The sequence below is a fragment of the Tasmannia lanceolata genome, unplaced genomic scaffold, assembly GCF_043159265.1.
Source record: "Tasmannia lanceolata isolate RefF3 unplaced genomic scaffold, GAP_Taslan_0.1 ptg000015l, whole genome shotgun sequence".
Taxonomy (NCBI): domain Eukaryota; kingdom Viridiplantae; phylum Streptophyta; class Magnoliopsida; order Canellales; family Winteraceae; genus Tasmannia; species Tasmannia lanceolata.
The window spans coordinates 64,418,763-64,443,435 of record NW_027518692.1 but is presented as its reverse complement, the minus strand read 5'-3'; the positions used below and the strand labels follow the sequence as shown (position 1 = coordinate 64,443,435).

At 38.4% G+C, this 24,673-nt stretch overlaps 1 protein-coding gene and 1 long non-coding RNA gene across 8 annotated transcripts in view; both read left to right on the top strand.

Annotated features, from left to right (window-relative positions):
• The window catches only part of LOC143893041 (ELMO/CED-12 family protein), a 44,151-nt gene extending 36,005 nt beyond the window's left edge, over positions 1-8,146 (top strand). For 4 of the 7 annotated variants that reach the window (XM_077397989.1, XM_077397983.1, XM_077397990.1 and 1 more), the window contains 5 exons: positions 453-507; positions 666-772; positions 7,369-7,436; positions 7,559-7,653; positions 7,741-8,146. In XM_077397989.1, the coding sequence (XP_077254104.1) occupies positions 453-507; positions 666-772; positions 7,369-7,436; positions 7,559-7,653; positions 7,741-7,842 (427 nt within the window). In that variant the 3' untranslated portion in view covers positions 7,843-8,146. Of the gene's footprint in view, positions 1-452; positions 508-651; positions 773-7,368; positions 7,437-7,558; positions 7,654-7,740 lie in introns of all 7 variants that reach the window. The other 3 variants (XM_077397985.1, XM_077397987.1, XM_077397986.1) reach the window with 3 other exon arrangements.
• Positions 8,147-23,090: 14,944 nt separating this feature from the next.
• Positions 23,091-24,189, top strand: LOC143846582 (uncharacterized). Its single transcript, XR_013234789.1, has 3 exons — positions 23,091-23,211; positions 23,334-23,428; positions 23,516-24,189. It is a non-coding gene; the product is annotated as an uncharacterized LOC143846582 (long non-coding RNA).
• Positions 24,190-24,673: the final 484 nt, after the last annotated feature.

Sequence of the window (24,673 nt, the reverse complement as noted above, 5' to 3'; positions counted from 1 at the left end):
CTGTTTCCCAGGGGCTGTAATTTGATCCAACAGCAGCCAATTGAACAATCTATTTTAAGAGGCTGTTGTTGGATCAAATATCAAGGGTATTGCCTCCGTTATACCCCCATTACGTGCATGTAAGCGAGTACACTATATATATATATATATATATATATATATTATCTTTATCACATTAACATCATGTTTATTGCTTGGTATTCACTGGTTTGAGCCGCAAGCTCTATGGTCAAGGCTTTGTTCTTCAACCTGGAGGTTGGAGGTTCAATCCCAACTTACCTACCAAGATGGTCACTATATGCAATATCTACTCGTCGAGACTACCCTTCTCTTTCTTTATATGGCTTTAGGTCTGATTGACTATACCTTTGCTTATGCTATTATTTATGACAACTTGTGCTTCCAATCTATGAAAATTTAGGCAACATTATAAAGTTTTATCTGTTTCTCAGGGGCTGTGGATTCATTTCACTTGAGAATCTATTGTTTTTTGCTAGGACATATCCGGTATGCAAGACCCAACGTTTTCTTTAGTTTCTTTAAATGATCTCTCAGCAGGGAGGTAGTTTTTGCCTTTATTTTAAGGCCTGCTATGATGTTAAGGTCTGCATTTTGATTTATCACTAACTTTACTCAAACTCAATAATGAAGGCTTCTTTTCAAAGGTTATTGTTCAAGCAAGAAGGCAAGCGAGCCAATTGGGAATACCCGTTTGCTGTTGCTGGCATCAATGTTTCGTTTATGTTAATTCAGATGTTGGATTTGTATTCAGGTTCATAGCTTGAACACTATATTCTTCTTAATCGTATTATGATGCATGATTTAGGTTAGTAATGCACTAAATATGTGATATGATTCAGTTTATCTTTTAGTTATGCTCATTTGGTAATATTATTTTGATGCACACATTATAATTATCATTTGATGTCGATTTTTCTTTTTTCTTTTTTTTTTGGTTCAAATTAATGAGAATTTATTAATAGGGAAATAGAAATACAGGAGACAATATGGTCCCTCACAAAACAAAATGAGAAACAAAGTAACAAGAAGCAAACAATAGCTTGCCAAACATTCCTTATCAACACGCTTTCTGACAAGGGTATCTGCCACAGTGTTAGCATCAGTGATTTAGGTTAGAAGGAGAATAGGAGAAAAGAAGAAGAGAAGAAGTGAGTAGAAGTAGAAGAAGAAGAGAACTTGGGGGAGAAAGAAGCACTCAAATCTGTAATCAAATCAATTAATCATCCAAAGTAACGAAAAAACTGTAAATTGCCCTATAAATAGGCATTCAAGAATCCCTAAAAGACTAAAATTCCCTAAAAATCAATTAATCATCCAAATTCTCCCCTCTCTATTTCCTTCTCTCTTTCTCTTTCACCTTTGAGGCAGACGATACACCCCAAACCTCCCACAAGAGAAATCACATCTCTTTATTCTCTTATACCTTAGATTTTAAGAAAAACCTAAAAAACCCACACTTGCCGTTTTTGCCTTCCCACGGCAAGTTTGGGAAATAAGGCAACTTTCCCAACAATTCGCTATGTGCCCTCTCATCAAACTGCCTATGATTTGTAGACACTTTGCATTTTTAGCCTAGATCAGTGTCAACACGGACACGGTTGTAGACACGTGTCGACTCATGTTTAGACATGTCCATTGAAGTTCCAGTTTCTCGTCTTTAATCATTGGTTACGCAATCAGAAAACTGAAATTTCAATAACTAGAAATGTCAATAACTTTTTTCGTCTTTCAGCAAAAATTGCAAACAATACATAAATTTTATTAAAGCACGATAAAAGGATCGCTTTTAAGGGTTTCTAACTTTTTATATTTTGTTTACTGTCAAAAAGTAGAGATATGAGGTGATAAGGTATATGATACGGATACTAGCTGTCAACAATACATAGATATGAATATATTAAAGAATCTCTTTAACTTCCTATATATTATTTATATTTACTGTCAGCATACAGATATGAGGGGTCTCTTTAGCTTTTTATATTTTATTTAGGCAAATGATTTCAGCACTCCAATGTTTTGATAAACATAAAGGGCTCACTCATCAAAAAAAACATAAAGGGCTTGTAAGAGCTCTTTGAGAACCGTAATATTCCTCTGGCAGCCCCTTAAATACTACACGACAAAAATGGGAGCGCATGTTTATCAAAACTTTGGAGCGCTGAAATCATTTCCCTTTATTTATTATCAAAAGCAGTGATACGAGGTGAGGTGACAGCGTATATGACATAGATACCAACTGTCAATGACACATAAATATGAATATATTAAAGAATAGGTTTTCAGATAACCAAAATAAAATATGTTAAAAACCCTGGTCGATTCTGCTGTCAGAAGAAGAGGGGTGGAAGGTACTAAAACTAGGGGTTACAAAATTTATTTTACTGGTGTAACCAAAAAAATGAGTGGTCACATTATTACACTAAAGCGTTCCTTTTATCAAATGGAAACTCTCTCTCTCTCTCTCTCTCTCTCTCTCGAGAGAGAGAGAGAGAGAGAGAGAGAGAGAGAGAGAGAGAAGTGTAGCTACACATGTGTAGCTAACTTAGCTACACCAATGGCCTAAAATACAGTGGGCCCACATTGTTTGGGTGATCCAAAGCATTCATTTGATAGGCCCTCACATAGATAGGGTGTGCCCAAAAATCAGCTCCATTGGAAGATCCCAACCCTTCAAACTGCTGAGGCAAAAATGGACAGATTTGTGAAGGTTTTTACACGTCCATTTTTGCCACCACAAATCGTAGGGTTGGGATGATGCTATGCAGCTGAATTTTTGAGCACACCCTATCTATGTGAGGGCCCATCAAATGAATGGTTTGCATCACCGAAACAATGTGGGGCCCACTGTATTTTAAGGCGTCGGTGTAGCTAAGTTAGCTACACATACTCCAAGGAGCAAGATGCCCCATGGACTGATCCGCAAGGTGTACACCTCGCGAGGGCAACCGAAGTCGCCCCGGCACGAACCCATGGAAGGCCTAGAGAATGGCCTACCCACAAGACGTACCGCGGTGCAGAGGGGCAAACAGTATAAGTAGCCCCCTGCACCGGTCCGCCGCGCAATGCATGTGGGAACCCAACCCAACATGCACTGTCTTTGGCCCCCATCCTCAACCAAAGAAACTGGAGCATCCCTATGGATAGCTCGCAGTCCGCACCCAAAGCTCCCTTAGGGCACGCCTACGAGTTGAAGTATGATTTCCTACTGTGTGCAACAGATGCACAAGCAAGTCCTCTTGCAACCCATGAGCAAGCCACCAAGGCTCCTGCCCACACCTGCTGGGCCTAACGGGGGAGAAGTCACAAGTCACAGGATCACCTCCTCCTATAGTGTTTGGCCAACCAACCCCCTTAACCACCAGTGGCGACCAAAGGTGCTATAAACAACGCATTTCCAAGACGCAACGAGACGAGACGAGATGGATTTTAATACCGGTTGTGTCCTGAACTGTTTCCCCGTGACACTCCCCCACCTGATAACGTCGACGCCCTCGTCGACACTGAACGCTCTGTGAAGCTCAGTTCCACAATAACAATGACTTCTCAACCTTGAAAACAGCTGCCACTGGTACTTCGACAATCAGCGTATTCTGACTTCTACTGCATACCACACTGCCTCAAGTTCTGCCAATCACTGCACTATAGCTCTGCTGGAGTTATCTTCAACAACGATGGTTTTCCCGAACTCCATCAAACTAGGCGAAGGTTTTCTGACGGTGCCTACAAACGCTGTGGATGACGTGCCATCACTTTCGGCACGGAAGGTTATGGCTCACCTACAACCGGATGACGTGCCACCACTTTCGGCACGGAAGGTTTTGGCTCACCTACAACCGGGTAGCGTGCCATCACTTTCAGCACGGAAGGTTTTGGCTCACCTACAACCGGATAACATGCCATCACTTTCGGCATGGAAGGTTTTGGCTCACCTACAACCGGGTAACACGCCATCACTTTCGGCATGGAAGGTTTTGGCTCACCTACAACCGGGTAGCGTCGTCGGTGTAGCTAAGTTAGCTACACGTATGTGTAGCTACACTTATATATATATATATATATATATATATACTAGTAAAAAACCCCGTGCGATGCACGGGTCGACATAGAACTATATAGACCACATCATAGGTTGATCCAAACTGTCCATGTGATGGAACACAACATCAATAGGTTGTGCCCGTAAAATCATTTCCATAGGCTGATCCTAGCCCTCCAATCTATAGCGGTTTCCATAATCTGTTGTTCCTCTGAAGGTGCTCGGAATTTGTAAATATTTTTAAAGGTGTGCGGAATTCGTAATATCCTCAAAAAATTAATAAGGAAAAATAGTTTTTTTTGTAATTGTCATATCTTGATACCTCTTCTTTGTAGTTTTTTCCGTAATTGTCATATCCAGGTACCTGTTGTCCGTAATTTTCCTCCCAAACTTTACTACGTAATGATTATTATTGCTAGCTTCTTTCTTTACGTATTATTGCTAGCAACCTTTCAAGAAATAGTATTTCCGTGCAGTTTTTCATCACATCTAATAAGACAAATCTCTGAATACATACAATTGCAAAGGATGGACGAGACGTAGCGTTTGGAGAAGGTGGCTAGCAAATCAAGATTCAAAATTACCACCGACGTGTTAATGCCACAGATTTTCCAAATAATTCCGAACATTCATGCCTTTTTTATCCTCACATAACTAGTATGTACAGATATGTGGGGAGGGCAAAAAAGGGTAAAAATCATCCACATTGACGTGTTAAATGGCAAAATTCTCTCCTTTTCTCTTCTGCTATATAGTAGTAGATATATATAGAGGAAAGTGTTTCTAGTCGGCCGACAAGAGATCATTCTCTCGTCCACCAACCAAAAACACATGGGTCCCACATATTTGGTGGTGATCTAAAGCATTCATTTGATAGGCCTCATCATAGATAGGATGTCCACAAAAATTCAGCTTCATAGGATCTTCTTAACCCTTCGATTTGTGGAGTTAAAAAATGGACAGATTTGTGGTGGTTTATAGCCGTCCATTTTAAGCTCCACAAATCATAGGGTTGGGATGATCCTATGGAGCTAATTTCTTGTGGACACCGTCTCTATGTCAAGGCCCATCAAATGAATGCTTTGCATCACCCAAATAAGGTGGGACTCATGTGTTTTTGGTCGGCGGACTAGAGAATGATCTCTAGTCGGCCGACTAGAAACACTTTCCTCTATATATATATAGTATTGTGGAAATTTTATTAATATTTAATTGCTTACTAAAACTTATAATTAACTCCTAATTTAGTTAGGAAAAATTAATTATAGTGAATAAAAAATAAGAGACTTAAAGACACTTTGACCCATGGCACCCATGACAAGATCCGTTGGTAGTTTGATATATTTACTTCTTTAATTTTAAATTTCTTATTCTAATTGTTGATTTAATATTTTGCAAGTATATAACACATTTTGAGGGGTTCCCATTTCTAGTTGTGTCCCTGTTTCCATATTTTGAGGGGTTGCATTGTCCAATACTCCGTGTCCCTGTCGACACGCTACGCCCGTGTCTGTGTCCACAAATCATCGAAAATTGCAGATATTTTTTTTTTTGAATGGTGCATATATTTTTACCAAACCTCTTTCTAAAACTAGCAAAATTGTCCGTGTCTTTTCATTACCTTCGATCCAAACTAGCTTTTGTCCTCTCCTGAGCCTTGTTTGTGGGGGTGGCAAATATAGAATGTCTATCATTGATTGACGCATAACAGTCCATCCACTGCCATGATTGAAAATCTCCGCCCTTAATAGAATGCTACCATTGATTAAAGCATAATAGTTCATACTGATGGACCATCCAAGATGACATGACTCAAGGAGTTACGAAGATGTGGCCCATCATTAGTGTTAAAAGAGTTTTGTTTAGTTTTTAGAGTGTTATTTGAGTATTTTTAAAGTCATAGGAGGGAGGGGTACTAGAGTCTTTTTACATCAAAATAGCTCAAGTTCTTTGAGTTATGTCAGTTTTAAATAGGCCCCACACATGTATTATAGGAATTTAAGTGAGAGCAAGTTTTTAAGTCCTTATAAATGCGTAGTTTAGTGCTTAGAGTTTTTTATTTGTTTGATATAAATACTATATGTGAGGTTTGTGGGAAAAAATATTACATTCACTTGCTATTTGATATTGAGAGCTTCTTAAAGAAAAATGTGTATTCTTCTTCTTCTTTGGTGAGATGCCAAAGAAATGAATGATATAAAGCCTTGAGATAAGTGATTACCTCGTATTACTTGCCATTTATTGTTTCTACTGATCTTCTCATTTTTTTTGGGGGGTTTTTTCCCTAAAACTTCCTTCCCGGGAATGCCAAACCTCCATTAATCTCACTCAAAAACCTCTGTTGCATTATTTATATCATTAATCTTCTACCCAAAACTCACAAGATACCCATTAAAAAAATTTCAACGTTAGAGACATCATTCAAGCCCTTACACACCCGGGGCTCTTTTCATTTTGTCCCAAAACTAATTTTACACCCCCTTTCTAGCATATGTATGCACTGTGTTGATTGTAATCATTCCAGTCTAGCATTATTTGAATGTAGAGGTCATCATTCAAAGGAAGAGGGAAGTTGATTGCCCTGGCATAGCCTCTAGGTTTTTCCATACAATAATATACTTCATTGACATCTGTTTGGCTGTGATGAAGAACATGAGGCCAATGGATATGAAGGGATCAATAAAAATTAGGTTGTAATGTTGATTGACATCTATTCCTTCTACCTTTAATCATCCGTCTGACCCTCCTCTAAATCTCACATCTTTTCTATCCCCTCTTCTGCATTAAAAAAAAAGAAAAGAAGTCCACTTCACTCATTCACGGAAATCTCATACACCCCTCGGTATCCTTCTTCAGTGTACCCCTTTCTTATAGACCCCATCTTTCCTCATTCATGGAAAACCCTTCTAGATCTCTCTTTCCCCATTCACGAAAAGCCTTGATTCCTTTTTCTTCATTCTTGAAAACCTTTTTTTTTTTTGGTAGGTAAGTTGGGATTGAACCTCCGACCCCTCCATGTTGAAGAACAAAAGTATGACCATTGAGCTAGAGGCTCAATCCCTCATTCGTGAAAACATTAATCTTCTACTTCCCTTTACTTTTCTATTTGAACATCTCATCAAAACTCTAATCTCGAATATCTCAGGGACAACAAAATATAGATAAAAATAAAATAATAATCCATCCTTTTGTCTTTTGGCCTGCATGCATTTTGGTTTCTTTTCTGTGATATGCATGTATTTTGTTTAATTAGTTTTAGAGCCGGGCAAGTATTCATTTGTTTAATGCCATTGTATTTTCCTTATTATCAGCACTATTTCTCCTCTTACAGAAAAACCCAGATCTCTGCAAGGATTAAATTTCATAAAAATCCTATCAGGTAAGATGATCATTCACTCACTGCAGTCGTATTCAGAATAGCTACATTTGGTTTCTCTCTATGTATCCATTTTGTCTATTTCTCTGTCATCGTCAAGTTATATTTTACCTAATTAATTGCAGAAGATGAAGAAGCCTTTGACGTATTATACTGTATAGCATTCGAAATGATGGACGCTCAGTGGCTTGCAATGCACGCTTCTTACATGCAATTTAATGTACTCTCTCTCTCTCTCTCTCTCTCTCTCTCTCTCTCTCTCTCTCTGGATATATAGTAAGTTGCTTATTCTTACTACTGCCCTCAGGAGGTCTTACAAGTGACGCGGACGCAATTGGAGAGAGAGCTATCTTTAGAGGACATTCATCGAATTCAAGATCTTCCAGCTTACAACCTCTTGTATCAGTAGTGTATTGGTTCAGCTGTATAATCTTCCCAATTTTATCCTCGAGCTTGACAAGCAAATCATCACTTTTAAGTCATCATTTCCAAGATGAATAAATAACACTTCTATCAAATCTGTTTCCTCACTGGATGAATTTCCAGCTAGGAAACCGGAATGGATTATTTATTTATGAGAACCATCCCCCAGTTAGATAAGAGATTTAAAACCTAGAAAGCCAGCTTTTTTGTTTAGATCCAAGGATCTTGATGATGGCTTCAAGCGATCCCTTAATATATTTATCAAGGCCCGCCCGTTGCCTTTAATTCGACCTTGAAAATTCACAAGAATACATTAATACCATGTATCGTTTGTGATTAAAGCCTGTTTTTACCAAGTTAAAATAGGGAGGGTAACACGGACGAACGAGAGCCCAGCTGTTACAGATCTGGCAGCATTATCTTTTAGGATTTGATTTAGTTTCTAATGCATCTTTGTGATTTGATTTGATTTCCTTTATGTTTTAGTCTTTGTTACCAAGTTAATAGACTTTCTTATTTAGTAGATAGTAATAAAGGGGAGAGGAAAGTTTATTTGTATTTATTCTCATAATTGAAGCAGTAAAGAATTCACTGCATTTTGGTTGAAATCTGGTTTTCCAAGAGGACACCCTTTCCCTCTCTTTGTGGGTAATTGCCATCTGATAGGTCCAAAACCTGTCAACAGCACAGGGCCCCTTATATATCTTGCGACTCAAAAAGCCCTCTTGATACTGTCTCGATCTCTTGCCTTCACAACGCCATTTTTCTCTAATGACTCATTTCTCTAGGAAATTTTCTCCTTTTGTAAATACGTCCATAATAAAAGTAAAGGGAGCTGCCTATTTGCCCCGTCTTCTCTATTTTTCGTTCACACCCCTTCTCTATTTTTCTTTCGACACACCCTGTTTGGTTTTTTTTTTATTTTTCTGTCTATGTAAGCTAACCTTGCATTACAAAAATGCACGAAAATGAGGTTGATAATCATAATTAATTAGAGTATGTACATAATATATACTGAGCGTGTTTCATTCCATCGTCATTCATCTCTTTTTAAGAAATACTTTTATGGTTTTACGCTTACTAATTATGTTTTGTCGTTTTAGACATTTTCCCCTATAAATTTGGTTACCAGTACTAAGTCAGATTTCTGCTACTAATTAAGTTTTGTTACTATGACAACTTATTCTAATTTGCCTCTTATGAACTTCACATTTTCGCTATAAATTTGGTTACCAATACTAAATTGGATTCCCGCTACTAATCATGCTTTCCCGTCGATCTTGTTGCATTTCAAAAAAAAAAGTGTCTCCCAGTTTCGGAAACTAATTCGAGTTTTACTCTACTTTTGAAATTTTACATTTAAACGCTAAGAAGGTTAAGTTGGTGCTCCTAATTCAAAAATCCACACTAAGCTTCTTTCATGTATATATCATTTCAGCTTATGCTTGTTGTAGCTTTTATTTTAATATCTTAGGATTTTTTAATTAGTAGAGTTTTTGTGACTATAAATCCGCATCAGTTTTTTTTTTTCTCATAGGGTTTCAATTTTTTCTGTAGCTTCTATTTGTGACTGATAAATTCACATCATAGATGCAACTAGGTACACGTTGCAACTTTTATTACAGTGTTTTAGTGTTTTTAGTAGAGTTTTTGTGAATGGTAAATTCTCGATCATCAGTTTTTTATGTATCTAGGGTTTTGATTTTTTTTTTTTTCCGGTAATTTTTTTATGTATCTAGCCTTTACACCCGCTCATAGCCTAGGTGTAAAGGGATATTAGGGATTGGGAACAAGTTAGCAAGTCCCTTCCATGTCCTTCGGGATAGCTGGCGACTTGATACCTTAAATCCTTGTCTCCGTCATAGGAACGGCAGATATCAGTGTACCCCTCTCGCTCCGGCAGGTCATATTTTTACTTGCATCATTTTCTTCATATCTTTGCTTGTGGCTTTATGAATCTCTGTTGTGATCAATAGTATTCACATTCGGAATGGTGAAATATTCTCAAAATGTTTAATATCTGATTTTATTCTTTTCATCTTGTCCAAATTTTAATATTGAGATCCCCTATTAATTTTGTTCTCCTTAGGAAATCTATTTGGTTATTTATCACCCCCAACAACACTTACTACCCACTAGGCCCACCACAAGGTATACCTTTCAATCAACTGGCCTGGACCCACAAATGCATTTACAAATTTTTTTTTTCAAATAAACATGCAGTTTTGGAAAACTCCTTGAGAAACATTTTATCAAATCACCTGCTGGTTAAGCATTTTTAGATGTCCGAGCTGTGATCAAAACTGTAAATGACTTTCCTCTTAACGAGGTGGTGAATTCCTTGTTGGGCATTCCTATTGATCTCGGGTTACCCCATAGCCAGCATACCTTAATACGATTCCTAATCGAGAACCACTATGAGGTAGACCAAATACTATAGAGCGGGCCTGCGAACCAATATGACCCCTCAGGTCAAAGGATATATAAAGGGCGTTGCTTGAATAGAATAACCTTATCCTTATTTCTTGTCCACAGGTTATGTCAAGGTATAATGATCTCTTTCAGTGTGTAAATTATTTACTACACCCATGCTGCTTGCTTAAAGCTAACTCCCGGTGGCCAAGATAAGCCACCCAAATGCGTGTATGGAGGCGAGGCTTGATGCTAGCTGTTAATAGAAAGAGATGTCTAGTCTTAACCTTTAACTAGGGATGTTTTAGGCGAGGCTTGACATATGTTTGTACTTAGGTAACACCGTAGGATAGGCCATGAACATAAAGATTATGTGGTAAGGAGATATGGCCTTCCAATTCTTTGTAGACCTAGAATGTTTACGGTTGGGGTTGAGGTTGGACACCTCGTACTTGTACACAACCATCATCAATCTTTCCCTCATACACGCATTGGTAGGGGTGGCCAGAACCGAAGAACCGAACCGGAACCGAACTGTAAAAAAATATTTTTGGTCCGGTTCGGTTCCACTGATGAAGAACCGAACTTATTCGGTTCGGTTCCGGGTCTAATCTTCTCGGTTCGGTTCCAGAACCGAAGAACCGAACTTTGGATATATATATATATATATATATATATATATATATATATATATATATAATATTTTTATATTTCTATTATACATATACTTAATAATATAAATTACTTATAATATTAATAAGTAATAGTTAATACTATTCTTATAATAAGAAAGTAACTTATATTATAACTTTAATTAAAAGTTTTTATAAATTATAATTAATAATTAATAATTAGCCTTTAGAACCGAAGAACCGGACCGGACCGAACCGATTATGTTCGGTCCGGTTCGGTTCTGTCCTACTGTGTACTACGGTTCGGTTTGGTTCTTATGGTTCATGGAACCGAGAACCGAGAACCGAAAAAAAAGAAACCGAGAACCGAGAACCGAACCGGTTGGCCACCCCTACGCATTGGGATGGCCTATCTTAGGTACTAGGGTAGTGGACCATAAGCAAGTGGAATGGGTATTGGATCACGCACTGAACGGATCACTTAACAGAATAACCTACGGACAAGGATTTGAGAAGGTTATAGTCTAACTAACTTTAGTCCAAATAGGATTACCAGAGCATAGAGCATAGTACTGGTCATCGGACAAACCCATGGGATCATAGTGATTCCCAACAAGGAATCCTCCATTTCTCTATATGAGGGATTGCATTTATAGTTTTGATATCCGTTAAGTCCTTTAGTAAAAGGTTGGCCAACCATTTTGATAAAAGTATTATCAAAGGTTTTGGAAAACTTTGTTTATTTCGAAAAGAGTTTGCAAATGCATTTGAGACTTTAAATTGATTGATCGAAAGGTATACCATTTAGTTGGCCCAGGGGGTAAGTTATGTCCACCCCATGTAGGACCCAACTCGGTAAATGGAAGATTAGAGGAAGGGCATGCACTTGGAGGTGCCTAGGGTATTTAGATTCACAGTGGGGCCCATGGCGTGCTCTACAGGAACGACCATTGAATCTTTGCGACGATCCCACTCACAACTCGCTAGACCCTTAAAGGATTGTTAGACAATCCAGGTGATGCACTTTATTGCGTGCGACGAATAGATTGGATCCATTGTATTTGATACAAGGAGGAGACGCATCATTCATAGGGTGCATACACACTCTTTAAAAGAAGAGATACACCATATTATGGTGGTGTTATGTTAATTAATGGAGAAGCTATAGGACCGATGGAGCCTGTGACTACATAAGATTCTATTGAAAACGAATCCTAATGATTCATTGGGTGGGATGGCTAAACCAACCAAGAACCCATTTATTTATTCTGAATGGCCATGCCTTCGTCAACTTCCATTATCATTAATAGGTGATGCTCTTACATGCATTGCTTACGCCAACCGAATGAAATTGCAAGCCATTTGGTATGAATCAAAGACCCCACGAATCGGTTCAAATTTGAACAAATAACGCAGTATAGTAGTCAAGAACCATCATGAGAAACACAGAACGTGTTCTCCAGCTATATTGTCAATCATCAATGGCTATTGACATTCTCAGCTGCTGGACTTACAACTTCTTCAATTCGATTACATTACGTATGAGCCAATATACAGGCGCTTAAAATAAAAGGCCATGAATCTTTCCTCCTTTACGGGAAGGCAGGAACTCACCCTTTGATAACCCCTTCAATTGAAGGGAATTGACACTGATCTATAACGATGTGTATGTTCAACCCGTAGTCTAATTCGGGTGCTTCCGATAACGCATTGACAGGTTCATTCAATGCGGTTATGTTTAATTAACATGTGCACTATAAATACTTAAATCCTATTGGTTGGAGGTTTAAGTTAAAAGCTTAAATCCTATTGGTTGAGATTTAAGTGATTTATTGTGCATGTGCTTAATTAAAATCTTGAATCCTATTACTTGGGATCTAAGTGAACAAGTTTGGTGGATTCCTATTGGTTGGAATTCAAAGAAGGAAAGGAGAGTTAGAGAAGACCATAGAAGCCCACTTGAATTGGAAAGGTTCTACACACTTCCATCAAGAAAAATACGTTTTTAGCCTTGATTGTTTTAAAAAAAGAAACATGGTAGAAGACAACATTGTCATTGCACAACTATCACACCCCAAGCCACTCACAAACATATTAATTTACAATCACAAGGCTTAGAGGTGCGACAGTGCCACATACATGTAAAGTTGCCTTCACAAGCATGCAAGGCTAGCAATAAACAAAACCATGCTTAACAAACTAAATCCAAATAACTATTCAACCTCAAAGTAAATAAATCCATTACAATCCATATTCAATTTCTCTCATCCCAATGCTAAAGAAAATAAAATAAATGAGTCTAAAGCTCTCTAATACTCCCTAGTAACCTAATAAAGCAAATAATGAAATTTTCAGATGATCCTCCCTCGCTGCTCCAACGTCAAGCTGGAATCACACCTCGGGATCTGAAATTTGTTAAAAAAGGGTGAGCTAAACTCGCTCATGTGATGTAATAAGAAACTACACTAACAGATATGGCACCAAGAGCAAAAGCAATCAAAGATGGTAAGGCATTCAATGATAACGGTAATGGGTAGTTCAATGGGCATCAATTTCAGAAATAAGGCATCATTTAATTTCAATATTCGATATGGGTGTGAAAATTCGATAGGTCAGAGTTTCTTGAGACTCGTTAGAGCTATATTTATTGATTCGATATCTATCTACTATATGATAGTAATTATACTGCCCAGTGGTATCTAAGTGCCAAAGTATTATGCATTCTCCCATTGGCTAAGGGTCCAGAAATAAACTAGCATCACAAGAAAAACTGATTCGATATTCAAAAGGGTTAGGTTTTCAATAGCATTTGGTTAAAAAATGTTCATAATGGGTGCACAGTCTCAATCTATAAGGTATCATGGTTTTCAATATTCAATAAGGTGTAATAATAAATAATCTGAATTGGTTTTCAAACAGTAAAGCATGTGAACAATAAGAATATTGTCAAAAAGGGTTTGGGATAACCCATCGGTATAGTCTCTTATTACTCACCTCGATTGAAGCTCAAAATCCTTTTCACAGTACACCTTGGTTACCTACAATCAATAATATGAATACTCCCAATGAGTTCCATCATCAATATCAGTCATATAAGGCATATATCCCTCCACTGACACAAGACACCCTTGAGTGCTCAATCGGAAAAGAATCGGTAAACCGTCATATGGTTCTTTTTAGTATTTTAGAATTTTCATTGTTATAAGTTTCAAAAACTTCTTAAAACTATTTTTAACAGAAAAAACGCATTTCCGGCATATCCGTAGAGTACAAAAGCGTCGAAAACGGACGAGAAACGAAGAAGTTATGAATTTTCAAAGTTTAAGCTGTCGGGGGAAAAACTGCAGGGCCGGATGTCCTGGAAACTTTTAGTTTGCCCAACTGCACTCAATTTGACGTCCGCCGTTTTTTCAAGTAGTCCGTTCCCGCGCGGACCAAGTTTTTCCCGAACTGTGATTTTTTACCCTTTTTTACACTAAAACGGTCATAACTCATACGTTTGACATCAAAATCGTGCGTGGTTGGATCCGTTGGACTCATATCAATGAGAGGAATCCATTAATCCAATTTCATGCTCGAAAAATCCTCTGATATAATTACCAAAAATTAATCAAATCATTTTAGGGATCGATCTAAACCCCAATTATAGTTCTAAAATCAAAGTTCTCTTAGGGATCCATGAATTCACGCCTTAGATCAATCATACACCAAGTTCTAACCGATTTAAACTTTATCAAAATTTATCAATCTTGTTTTTAGTTCATATCAAAAGAAGAATACTCAAAGTTCTTACCTAGATTCGCAATTGAAGGCTCTGCGATTGCTTCTCCGAGGTCGTTCGCACGAATATCTCTCTCTTCTAGGGTTGCAGAATGATTAGAGATGATTTATGTTGTGCAAAATCCCTAAAAGATATATTTATAGCTTTCAATTAAGAGTCCTAACCCTAATGGGACTCGAAGGACAAAACGCCCTCCCCTTTGGATGAGTGGACAGAAATTTAAGTATGGGTATTTTGGGTATCAAAATTTTGGGTGTTCACAACAACACTTTCCAATTCAAGAGGGATTCCCTACGGGAAATAAACTCCCAAGAGTGCTCTATTTAAAGGGCACTAGGGTGGATGAATTTCTCACCCCATTGTACACGAAATTTTAACTAAAATTAATTTGTGCAACCCTCTGCGTCTCTCTCTCTCTCTCTCTCTCTCTCTCTCTCTCTATATATATATATATATATATATATATATATATATATAGGAAAAAGAGTATTCTCTCAACCGTTTCATTCCATTAATGTGGTTGAAGAGAGAGAGGTGTTCTCATTGGCTCTTGAAAGTGGGCCCCTTGGTTTAGAGAAAAAGGAAATAAGCGGTGTCTTTTCTCCGTACGAATGAAACAGAAGGAAAAAGCTAAGGTTTTCTCTTCGACCAACCGTCCGAAATTACAGAAGTAAAAAGTAAAAACCCATCCGAAATTATGAAGAGGTAAAAACCCTAGCTTCTCTGCCTCCTTTCTTCTTCCTCTTCAACGTATTCTGCTTCTCCTCTCCGCTGACCAAACCAAGTTCGTACCTTCCTCCTTCAACTCTCTTTTTTCTTCTTTTTTTCCAACTAGGGTTTCAGTGATTATATACACTTCAGTAATTAGGGTTTCTGAGTTTTCTGCCTCTTTATATACACTTCAGTAATCTGGATTTACGGTTTAAACTAGAAAGGGGTTTCACGAAAAAAAAGCCCTAAATCGATTAACTTTTAGCAAGCATACAAGAAAAAAAACAAAGAGCGATTGGATTTTTCAGCAGAAAAATTAAAAAGAGAGAAAAAATCGAAAATTTTTGTTGTGGGAAGAAAATCGAGGGGTTTGTCTGCAAGGTTAGTTCATTCCTCTCTTCTTTCTCTTTTTCTCTTTTTTTGCTGCCAAAATCATGAATGGAGCATACATTTTCAATTTTCTCTCCCTCTCACTCTGTGAAATCAATGTTGCAGAAATTTTCGATTTTCTCTCTATTTTAGGTTTTTTCTTATGCTCATAGCTGATTCTCATACCCGATTCTCACTTATTTTTATCTTCTTGAGGTGTTCAAAGAAAAAGTCACAAGCATTGATAGTTTTTTACCTCTTGATAGTTTCTGAGTTTCTGCCTCTTTTTCTCTTTGTTATCTTCTGTTCACCCTCTATTGAATGGTAGAGAGGGAAGACCCCGCGAGAGTTACTGTGATTTTCCGTCGAGAATCTCCACTCCAAAACCTCCAGGTGAGTTTTTTCCCCTTTTTGTTGTCTTTTTTTTATTCTTAGCAGTCTTTTGTGATGTAGGTTTTTTTTTGTGAAAATAAAAATCACAAAAACCCTTCTTAGCAGTCTTCTGTGATTTAGGTTTTTTTTTCTTTCTTTTGTAGTGAAAATCAAAATCACAAAAACCCTTCTTAGCAGTCTTTTGTGATTTAGGTTTTTTTTCCTTTCTTTAGTAGTGAAAATCAAAATTACAAAAACCCTTCTTAGCAGTCTTTTGTGATTTAGGGTACGTCCGTGACGCACCCTAAATGAGAACACCTCTCTCTCTCTTGAAGCATATGATGGGGCCCCTATAAGCTAAAACTATTGTCTTTGTTTTTAAAGTGGAATGCTATTAGTAATCTAATTTGTCGGTTTCTTATTAAAATTCATTTCTTTGTGAAATATAACATAGTTTTGTAGAATTAGTCTATCAGCTATTTCTTGTTCTGTATTTTGCTCTCTCTATTTATGATAGTGGTAACTGCTGATATCATTTCCCCTTTATTTTCTGCTCTCTTTATTTAGTATTATTCGAGTGGGATGGCTCAAGTCTCGAACAATAGTTTGTTGAGATGGATCAATGGGTTGGAAAATGTCGAATTCATTAATCTTGGCATAGTAGGCGTACAGAACTTACGCAATATTGCCTCTGTTCGTGTTGATTTGGGTTTGATTCGGGCTGCAATAAGTGTTTGGGATCGTAACATCCATGTGTTTCGTTTTGGAATGCAAGAGCTTTGTCCGACTCATGAAGATATTTGCACGATGCTTCGCATTTTCCACGATGGTCCCATGTTCAAGCCTACATTGAAGGACGGCTATGACAAGGCACTGAGTCAGTTGATTGGCATGCCAAAGAGTCTCTAAGTCACTACCGTGATTCGAGTAGTATCTTCATTCCTAAGCTAGTGGAAGCCTTTTCAGCTAATAAACATCTGGATCAGGAGTATCGTCGTTGCAGTCAAAATGCCTTAGCACTATGTGTATATTCGATTTTTCTCTTTCCAGGTGGATCAAAGTTATCAGACTTGATCCCTTTATATTTTATAGACTTGGTTGATCAAGTTCGTAAAGGTGCAAATCTAGCGCCTACTATCTTGGCCGAACTTTTCGATAGCTTAGATACTGCTCGGTTGTCTCCACAATCTGACTTCCTGGGAAGATCCGTCATTCTTTATGTAAGTATCAGATTATTTATGAAACAATGCTTGTATGATGTGCTTGATTATGGATAATTATTCCTGACTTTTGTTTTTATTTAGGTATGGTTAGTGGACAGACTACGAATTTTGGGTCCACCACCTGTGTCGAGACCGAGCCCCTGAATGAGGAGTTTTAATACTAGAGAGGTGTTGGTTTCATTCGATGACCCCTTCAGTTGGACTATATGGCTTCAGGGTCGCAAAAGTACAGATATTGAATGGACTCTTCCATGGTCACCGATTCCCTCTGCAGTCCTTGCGACTTTTGGTCATACTGCATTCGTATAATGGGTTTCAAGAGCACTTCCTTTTACCTCCCTCAGCAGATCCTACGACAGTACTATGGAGCCCAACATCACATAGCTACGATGGATGTTACGGTGGCCGACTCCTTTCGTCCTCAACCCCTGAACACGAGGAGAGTGAATGCGATTACTCAAGATTGGAATCGGCAATCCATTGTCACCCTTGTAGAGGAAAACACCTCCGCCCAAGGAGAGGTCAGAGACTATTTCTGGGAATGGCTCGGGACTGGTGAGTCAAGTGATGCTTCTGGGAGTGGTGCGAGGGCGTAATTGATCATTGTTGTCTATTTGATGATGTATTTTGGTTGAAGGTTATTAGTTCTATGTAATGGTTAATTACAATGTTCTATTAATATGATTATGAATCAGTGTTTTTACGGATTGTTCAATTATTCTGCTTATGTAATGGGTTGTTAACTTACTGAGCGTACCCGTCGAATGCAAAATACCCTCGGGAATTCCCACGTAAGACGGTCTGTTGGATAATCCAATTGATTCGATACTCGCAAGGGATACCCAACCCTGACCCTACCCCTGAACGTACCCCTGCAACCCTACTTTCAGTGTACCCCTGAATGATGTATTTTGGTTGAAGGTTATTAGTTCTATGTAATGGTTAATTACAATGTTCTATTAATATGATTATGCAACATACACCAATGGCCTAAAATACAGTGGGCCCACATTGTTTGGGTGATCCAAAGCATTCATTTGATAGGCCCTCACATAGATAGGGTGTGCCCAAAAATCAGCTCCATTGGAAGATCCCAACCCTTCAAACTGCTGAGGCAAAAATGGACAGATTTGTGAAGGTTTTTACACGTCCATTTTTGCCACCACAAATCGTAGGGTTGGGATGATGCTATGCAGCTGAATTTTTGAGCACACCCTATCTATGTGAGGGCCCATCAAATGAATGGTTTGCATCACCGAAACAATGTGGGGCCCACTGTATTTTAAGGCGTCGGTGTAGCTAAGTTAGCTACACATACTCCAAGGAGCAAGATGCCCCATGGACTGATCCGCAAGGTGTACACCTCGCGAGGGCAACCGAAGTCGCCCCGGCACGAACCCATGGAAGGCCTAGAGAATGGCCTACCCACAAGACGTACCGCGGTGCAGAGGGGCAAACAGTATAAGTAGCCCCCTGCACCGGTCCGCCGCGCAATGCATGTGGGAACCCAACCCAACATGCACTGTCTTTGGCCCCCATCCTCAACCAAAGAAACTGGAGCATCCCTATGGATAGCTCGCAGTCCGCACCCAAAGCTCCCTTAGGGCACGCCTACGAGTTGAAGTATGATTTCCTACTGTGTGCAACAGATGCACAAGCAAGTCCTCTTGCAACCCATGAGCAAGCCACCAAGGCTCCTGCCCACACCTGCTGGGCCTAACGGGGGAGAAGTCACAAGTCACAGGATCACCTCCTCCTATAGTGTTTGGCCAACCAACCCCCTTAACCACCAGTGGCGACCAAAGGTGCTATAAACAACGCATTTCCAAGACGCAACGAGACGAGACGAGATGGATTTTAATACCGGTTGTGTCCTGAACTGTTTCCCCGTGACACTCCCCCACCTGATAACGTCGACGCCCTCGTCGACACTGAACGCTCTGTGAAGCTCAGTTCCACAATAACAATGACTTCTCAACCTTGAAAACAGCTGCCACTGGTACTTCGACAATCAGCGTATTCTGACTTCTACTGCATACCACACTGCCTCAAGTTCTGCCAATCACTGCACTATAGCTCTGCTGGAGTTATCTTCAACAACGATGGTTTTCCCGAACTCCATCAAACTAGGCGAAGGTTTTCTGACGGTGCCTACAAACGCTGTGGATGACGTGCCATCACTTTCGGCACGGAAGGTTATGGCTCACCTACAACCGGATGACGTGCCACCACTTTCGGCACGGAAGGTTTTGGCTCACCTACAACCGGGTAGCGTGCCATCACTTTCAGCACGGAAGGTTTTGGCTCACCTACAACCGGATAACATGCCATCACTTTCGGCATGGAAGGTTTTGGCTCACCTACAACCGGGTAACACGCCATCACTTTCGGCATGGAAGGTTTTGGCTCACCTACTACCGGGTAGCGTCGTCGGTGTAGCTAAGTTAGCTACACGTATGTGTAGCTACACTTATATATATATATATATATATATATATATATATATATACTAGTAAAAAACCCCGTGCGATGCACGGGTCGACATAGAACTATATAGACCACATCATAGGTTGATCCAAACTGTCCATGTGATGGAACACAACATCAATAGGTTGTGCCCGTAAAATCATTTCCATAGGCTGATCCTAGCCCTCCAATCTATAGCGGTTTCCATAATCTGTTGTTCCTCTGAAGGTGCTCGGAATTTGTAAATATTTTTAAAGGTGTGCGGAATTCGTAATATCCTCAAAAAATTAATAAGGAAAAATAGTTTTTTTTGTAATTGTCATATCTTGATACCTCTTCTTTGTAGTTTTTTCCGTAATTGTCATATCCAGGTACCTGTTGTCCGTAATTTTCCTCCCAAACTTTACTACGTAATGATTATTATTGCTAGCTTCTTTCTTTACGTATTATTGCTAGCAACCTTTCAAGAAATAGTATTTCCGTGCAGTTTTTCATCACATCTAATAAGACAAATCTCTGAATACATACAATTGCAAAGGATGGACGAGACGTAGCGTTTGGAGAAGGTGGCTAGCAAATCAAGATTCAAAATTACCACCGACGTGTTAATGCCACAGATTTTCCAAATAATTCCGAACATTCATGCCTTTTTTATCCTCACATAACTAGTATGTACAGATATGTGGGGAGGGCAAAAAAGGGTAAAAATCATCCACATTGACGTGTTAAATGGCAAAATTCTCTCCTTTTCTCTTCTGCTATATAGTAGTAGATATATATAGAGGAAAGTGTTTCTAGTCGGCCGACAAGAGATCATTCTCTCGTCCACCAACCAAAAACACATGGGTCCCACATATTTGGTGGTGATCTAAAGCATTCATTTGATAGGCCTCATCATAGATAGGATGTCCACAAAAATTCAGCTTCATAGGATCTTCTTAACCCTTCGATTTGTGGAGTTAAAAAATGGACAGATTTGTGGTGGTTTATAGCCGTCCATTTTAAGCTCCACAAATCATAGGGTTGGGATGATCCTATGGAGCTAATTTCTTGTGGACACCGTCTCTATGTCAAGGCCCATCAAATGAATGCTTTGCATCACCCAAATAAGGTGGGACTCATGTGTTTTTGGTCGGCGGACTAGAGAATGATCTCTAGTCGGCCGACTAGAAACACTTTCCTCTATATATATATAGTATTGTGGAAATTTTATTAATATTTAATTGCTTACTAAAACTTATAATTAACTCCTAATTTAGTTAGGAAAAATTAATTATAGTGAATAAAAAATAAGAGACTTAAAGACACTTTGACCCATGGCACCCATGACAAGATCCGTTGGTAGTTTGATATATTTACTTCTTTAATTTTAAATTTCTTATTCTAATTGTTGATTTAATATTTTGCAAGTATATAACACATTTTGAGGGGTTCCCATTTCTAGTTGTGTCCCTGTTTCCATATTTTGAGGGGTTGCATTGTCCAATACTCCGTGTCCCTGTCGACACGCTACGCCCGTGTCTGTGTCCACAAATCATCGAAAATTGCAGATATTTTTTTTTTGAATGGTGCATATATTTTTACCAAACCTCTTTCTAAAACTAGCAAAATTGTCCGTGTCTTTTCATTACCTTCGATCCAAACTAGCTTTTGTCCTCTCCTGAGCCTTGTTTGTGGGGGTGGCAAATATAGAATGTCTATCATTGATTGACGCATAACAGTCCATCCACTGCCATGATTGAAAATCTCCGCCCTTAATAGAATGCTACCATTGATTAAAGCATAATAGTTCATACTGATGGACCATCCAAGATGACATGACTCAAGGAGTTACGAAGATGTGGCCCATCATTAGTGTTAAAAGAGTTTTGTTTAGTTTTTAGAGTGTTATTTGAGTATTTTTAAAGTCATAGGAGGGAGGGGTACTAGAGTCTTTTTACATCAAAATAGCTCAAGTTCTTTGAGTTATGTCAGTTTTAAATAGGCCCCACACATGTATTACAGGAATTTAAGTGAGAGCAAGTTTTTAAGTCCTTATAAATGCGTAGTTTAGTGCTTAGAGTTTTTTATTTGTTTGATATAAATACTATATGTGAGGTTTGTGGGAAAAAATATTACATTCACTTGCTATTTGATATTGAGAGCTTCTTAAAGAAAAATGTGTATTCTTCTTCTTCTTTGGTGAGATGCCAAAGAAATGAATGATATAAAGCCTTGAGATAAGTGATTACCTCGTATTACTTGCCATTTATTGTTTCTACTGATCTTCTCATTTTTTTTGGGGGGTTTTTTCCCTAAAACTTCCTTCCCGGGAATGCCAAACCTCCATTAATCTCACTCAAAAACCTCTGTTGCATTATTTATATCATTAATCTTCTACCCAAAACTCACAAGATACCCATTAAAAAAATTTCAACGTTAGAGACATCATTCAAGCCCTTACACACCCGGGGCTCTTTTCATTTTGTCCCAAAACTAATTTTACACCCCCTTTCTAGCATATGTATGCACTGTGTTGATTGTAATCATTCCAGTCTAGCATTATTTGAATGTAGAGGTCATCATTCAAAGGAAGAGGGAAGTTGATTGCCCTGGCATAGCCTCTAGGTTTTTCCATACAATAATATACTTCATTGACATCTGTTTGGCTGTGATGAAGAACATGAGGCCAATGGATATGAAGGGATCAATAAAAATTAGGTTGTAATGTTGATTGACATCTATTCCTTCTACCTTTAATCATCCGTCTGACCCTCCTCTAAATCTCACATCTTTTCTATCCCCTCTTCTGCATTAAAAAAAAAGAAAAGAAGTCCACTTCACTCATTCACGGAAATCTCATACACCCCTCGGTATCCTTCTTCAGTGTACCCCTTTCTTATAGACCCCATCTTTCCTCATTCATGGAAAACCCTTCTAGATCTCTCTTTCCCCATTCACGAAAAGCCTTGATTCCTTTTTCTTCATTCTTGAAAACCTTTTTTTTTTTTGGTAGGTAAGTTGGGATTGAACCTCCGACCCCTCCATGTTGAAGAACAAAAGTATGACCATTGAGCTAGAGGCTCAATCCCTCATTCGTGAAAACATTAATCTTCTACTTCCCTTTACTTTTCTATTTGAACATCTCATCAAAACTCTAATCTCGAATATCTCAGGGACAACAAAATATAGATAAAAATAAAATAATAATCCATCCTTTTGTCTTTTGGCCTGCATGCATTTTGGTTTCTTTTCTGTGATATGCATGTATTTTGTTTAATTAGTTTTAGAGCCGGGCAAGTATTCATTTGTTTAATGCCATTGTATTTTCCTTATTATCAGCACTATTTCTCCTCTTACAGAAAAACCCAGATCTCTGCAAGGATTAAATTTCATAAAAATCCTATCAGGTAAGATGATCATTCACTCACTGCAGTCGTATTCAGAATAGCTACATTTGGTTTCTCTCTATGTATCCATTTTGTCTATTTCTCTGTCATCGTCAAGTTATATTTTACCTAATTAATTGCAGAAGATGAAGAAGCCTTTGACGTATTATACTGTATAGCATTCGAAATGATGGACGCTCAGTGGCTTGCAATGCACGCTTCTTACATGCAATTTAATGTACTCTCTCTCTCTCTCTCTCTCTCTCTCTCTCTCTCTCTCTCTCTGGATATATAGTAAGTTGCTTATTCTTACTACTGCCCTCAGGAGGTCTTACAAGTGACGCGGACGCAATTGGAGAGAGAGCTATCTTTAGAGGACATTCATCGAATTCAAGATCTTCCAGCTTACAACCTCTTGTATCAGTAGTGTATTGGTTCAGCTGTATAATCTTCCCAATTTTATCCTCGAGCTTGACAAGCAAATCATCACTTTTAAGTCATCATTTCCAAGATGAATAAATAACACTTCTATCAAATCTGTTTCCTCACTGGATGAATTTCCAGCTAGGAAACCGGAATGGATTATTTATTTATGAGAACCATCCCCCAGTTAGATAAGAGATTTAAAACCTAGAAAGCCAGCTTTTTTGTTTAGATCCAAGGATCTTGATGATGGCTTCAAGCGATCCCTTAATATATTTATCAAGGCCCGCCCGTTGCCTTTAATTCGACCTTGAAAATTCACAAGAATACATTAATACCATGTATCGTTTGTGATTAAAGCCTGTTTTTACCAAGTTAAAATAGGGAGGGTAACACGGACGAACGAGAGCCCAGCTGTTACAGATCTGGCAGCATTATCTTTTAGGATTTGATTTAGTTTCTAATGCATCTTTGTGATTTGATTTGATTTCCTTTATGTTTTAGTCTTTGTTACCAAGTTAATAGACTTTCTTATTTAGTAGATAGTAATAAAGGGGAGAGGAAAGTTTATTTGTATTTATTCTCATAATTGAAGCAGTAAAGAATTCACTGCATTTTGGTTGAAATCTGGTTTTCCAAGAGGACACCCTTTCCCTCTCTTTGTGGGTAATTGCCATCTGATAGGTCCAAAACCTGTCAACAGCACAGGGCCCCTTATATATCTTGCGACTCAAAAAGCCCTCTTGATACTGTCTCGATCTCTTGCCTTCACAACGCCATTTTTCTCTAATGACTCATTTCTCTAGGAAATTTTCTCCTTTTGTAAATACGTCCATAATAAAAGTAAAGGGAGCTGCCTATTTGCCCCGTCTTCTCTATTTTTCGTTCACACCCCTTCTCTATTTTTCTTTCGACACACCCTGTTTGGTTTTTTTTTTATTTTTCTGTCTATGTAAGCTAACCTTGCATTACAAAAATGCACGAAAATGAGGTTGATAATCATAATTAATTAGAGTATGTACATAATATATACTGAGCGTGTTTCATTCCATCGTCATTC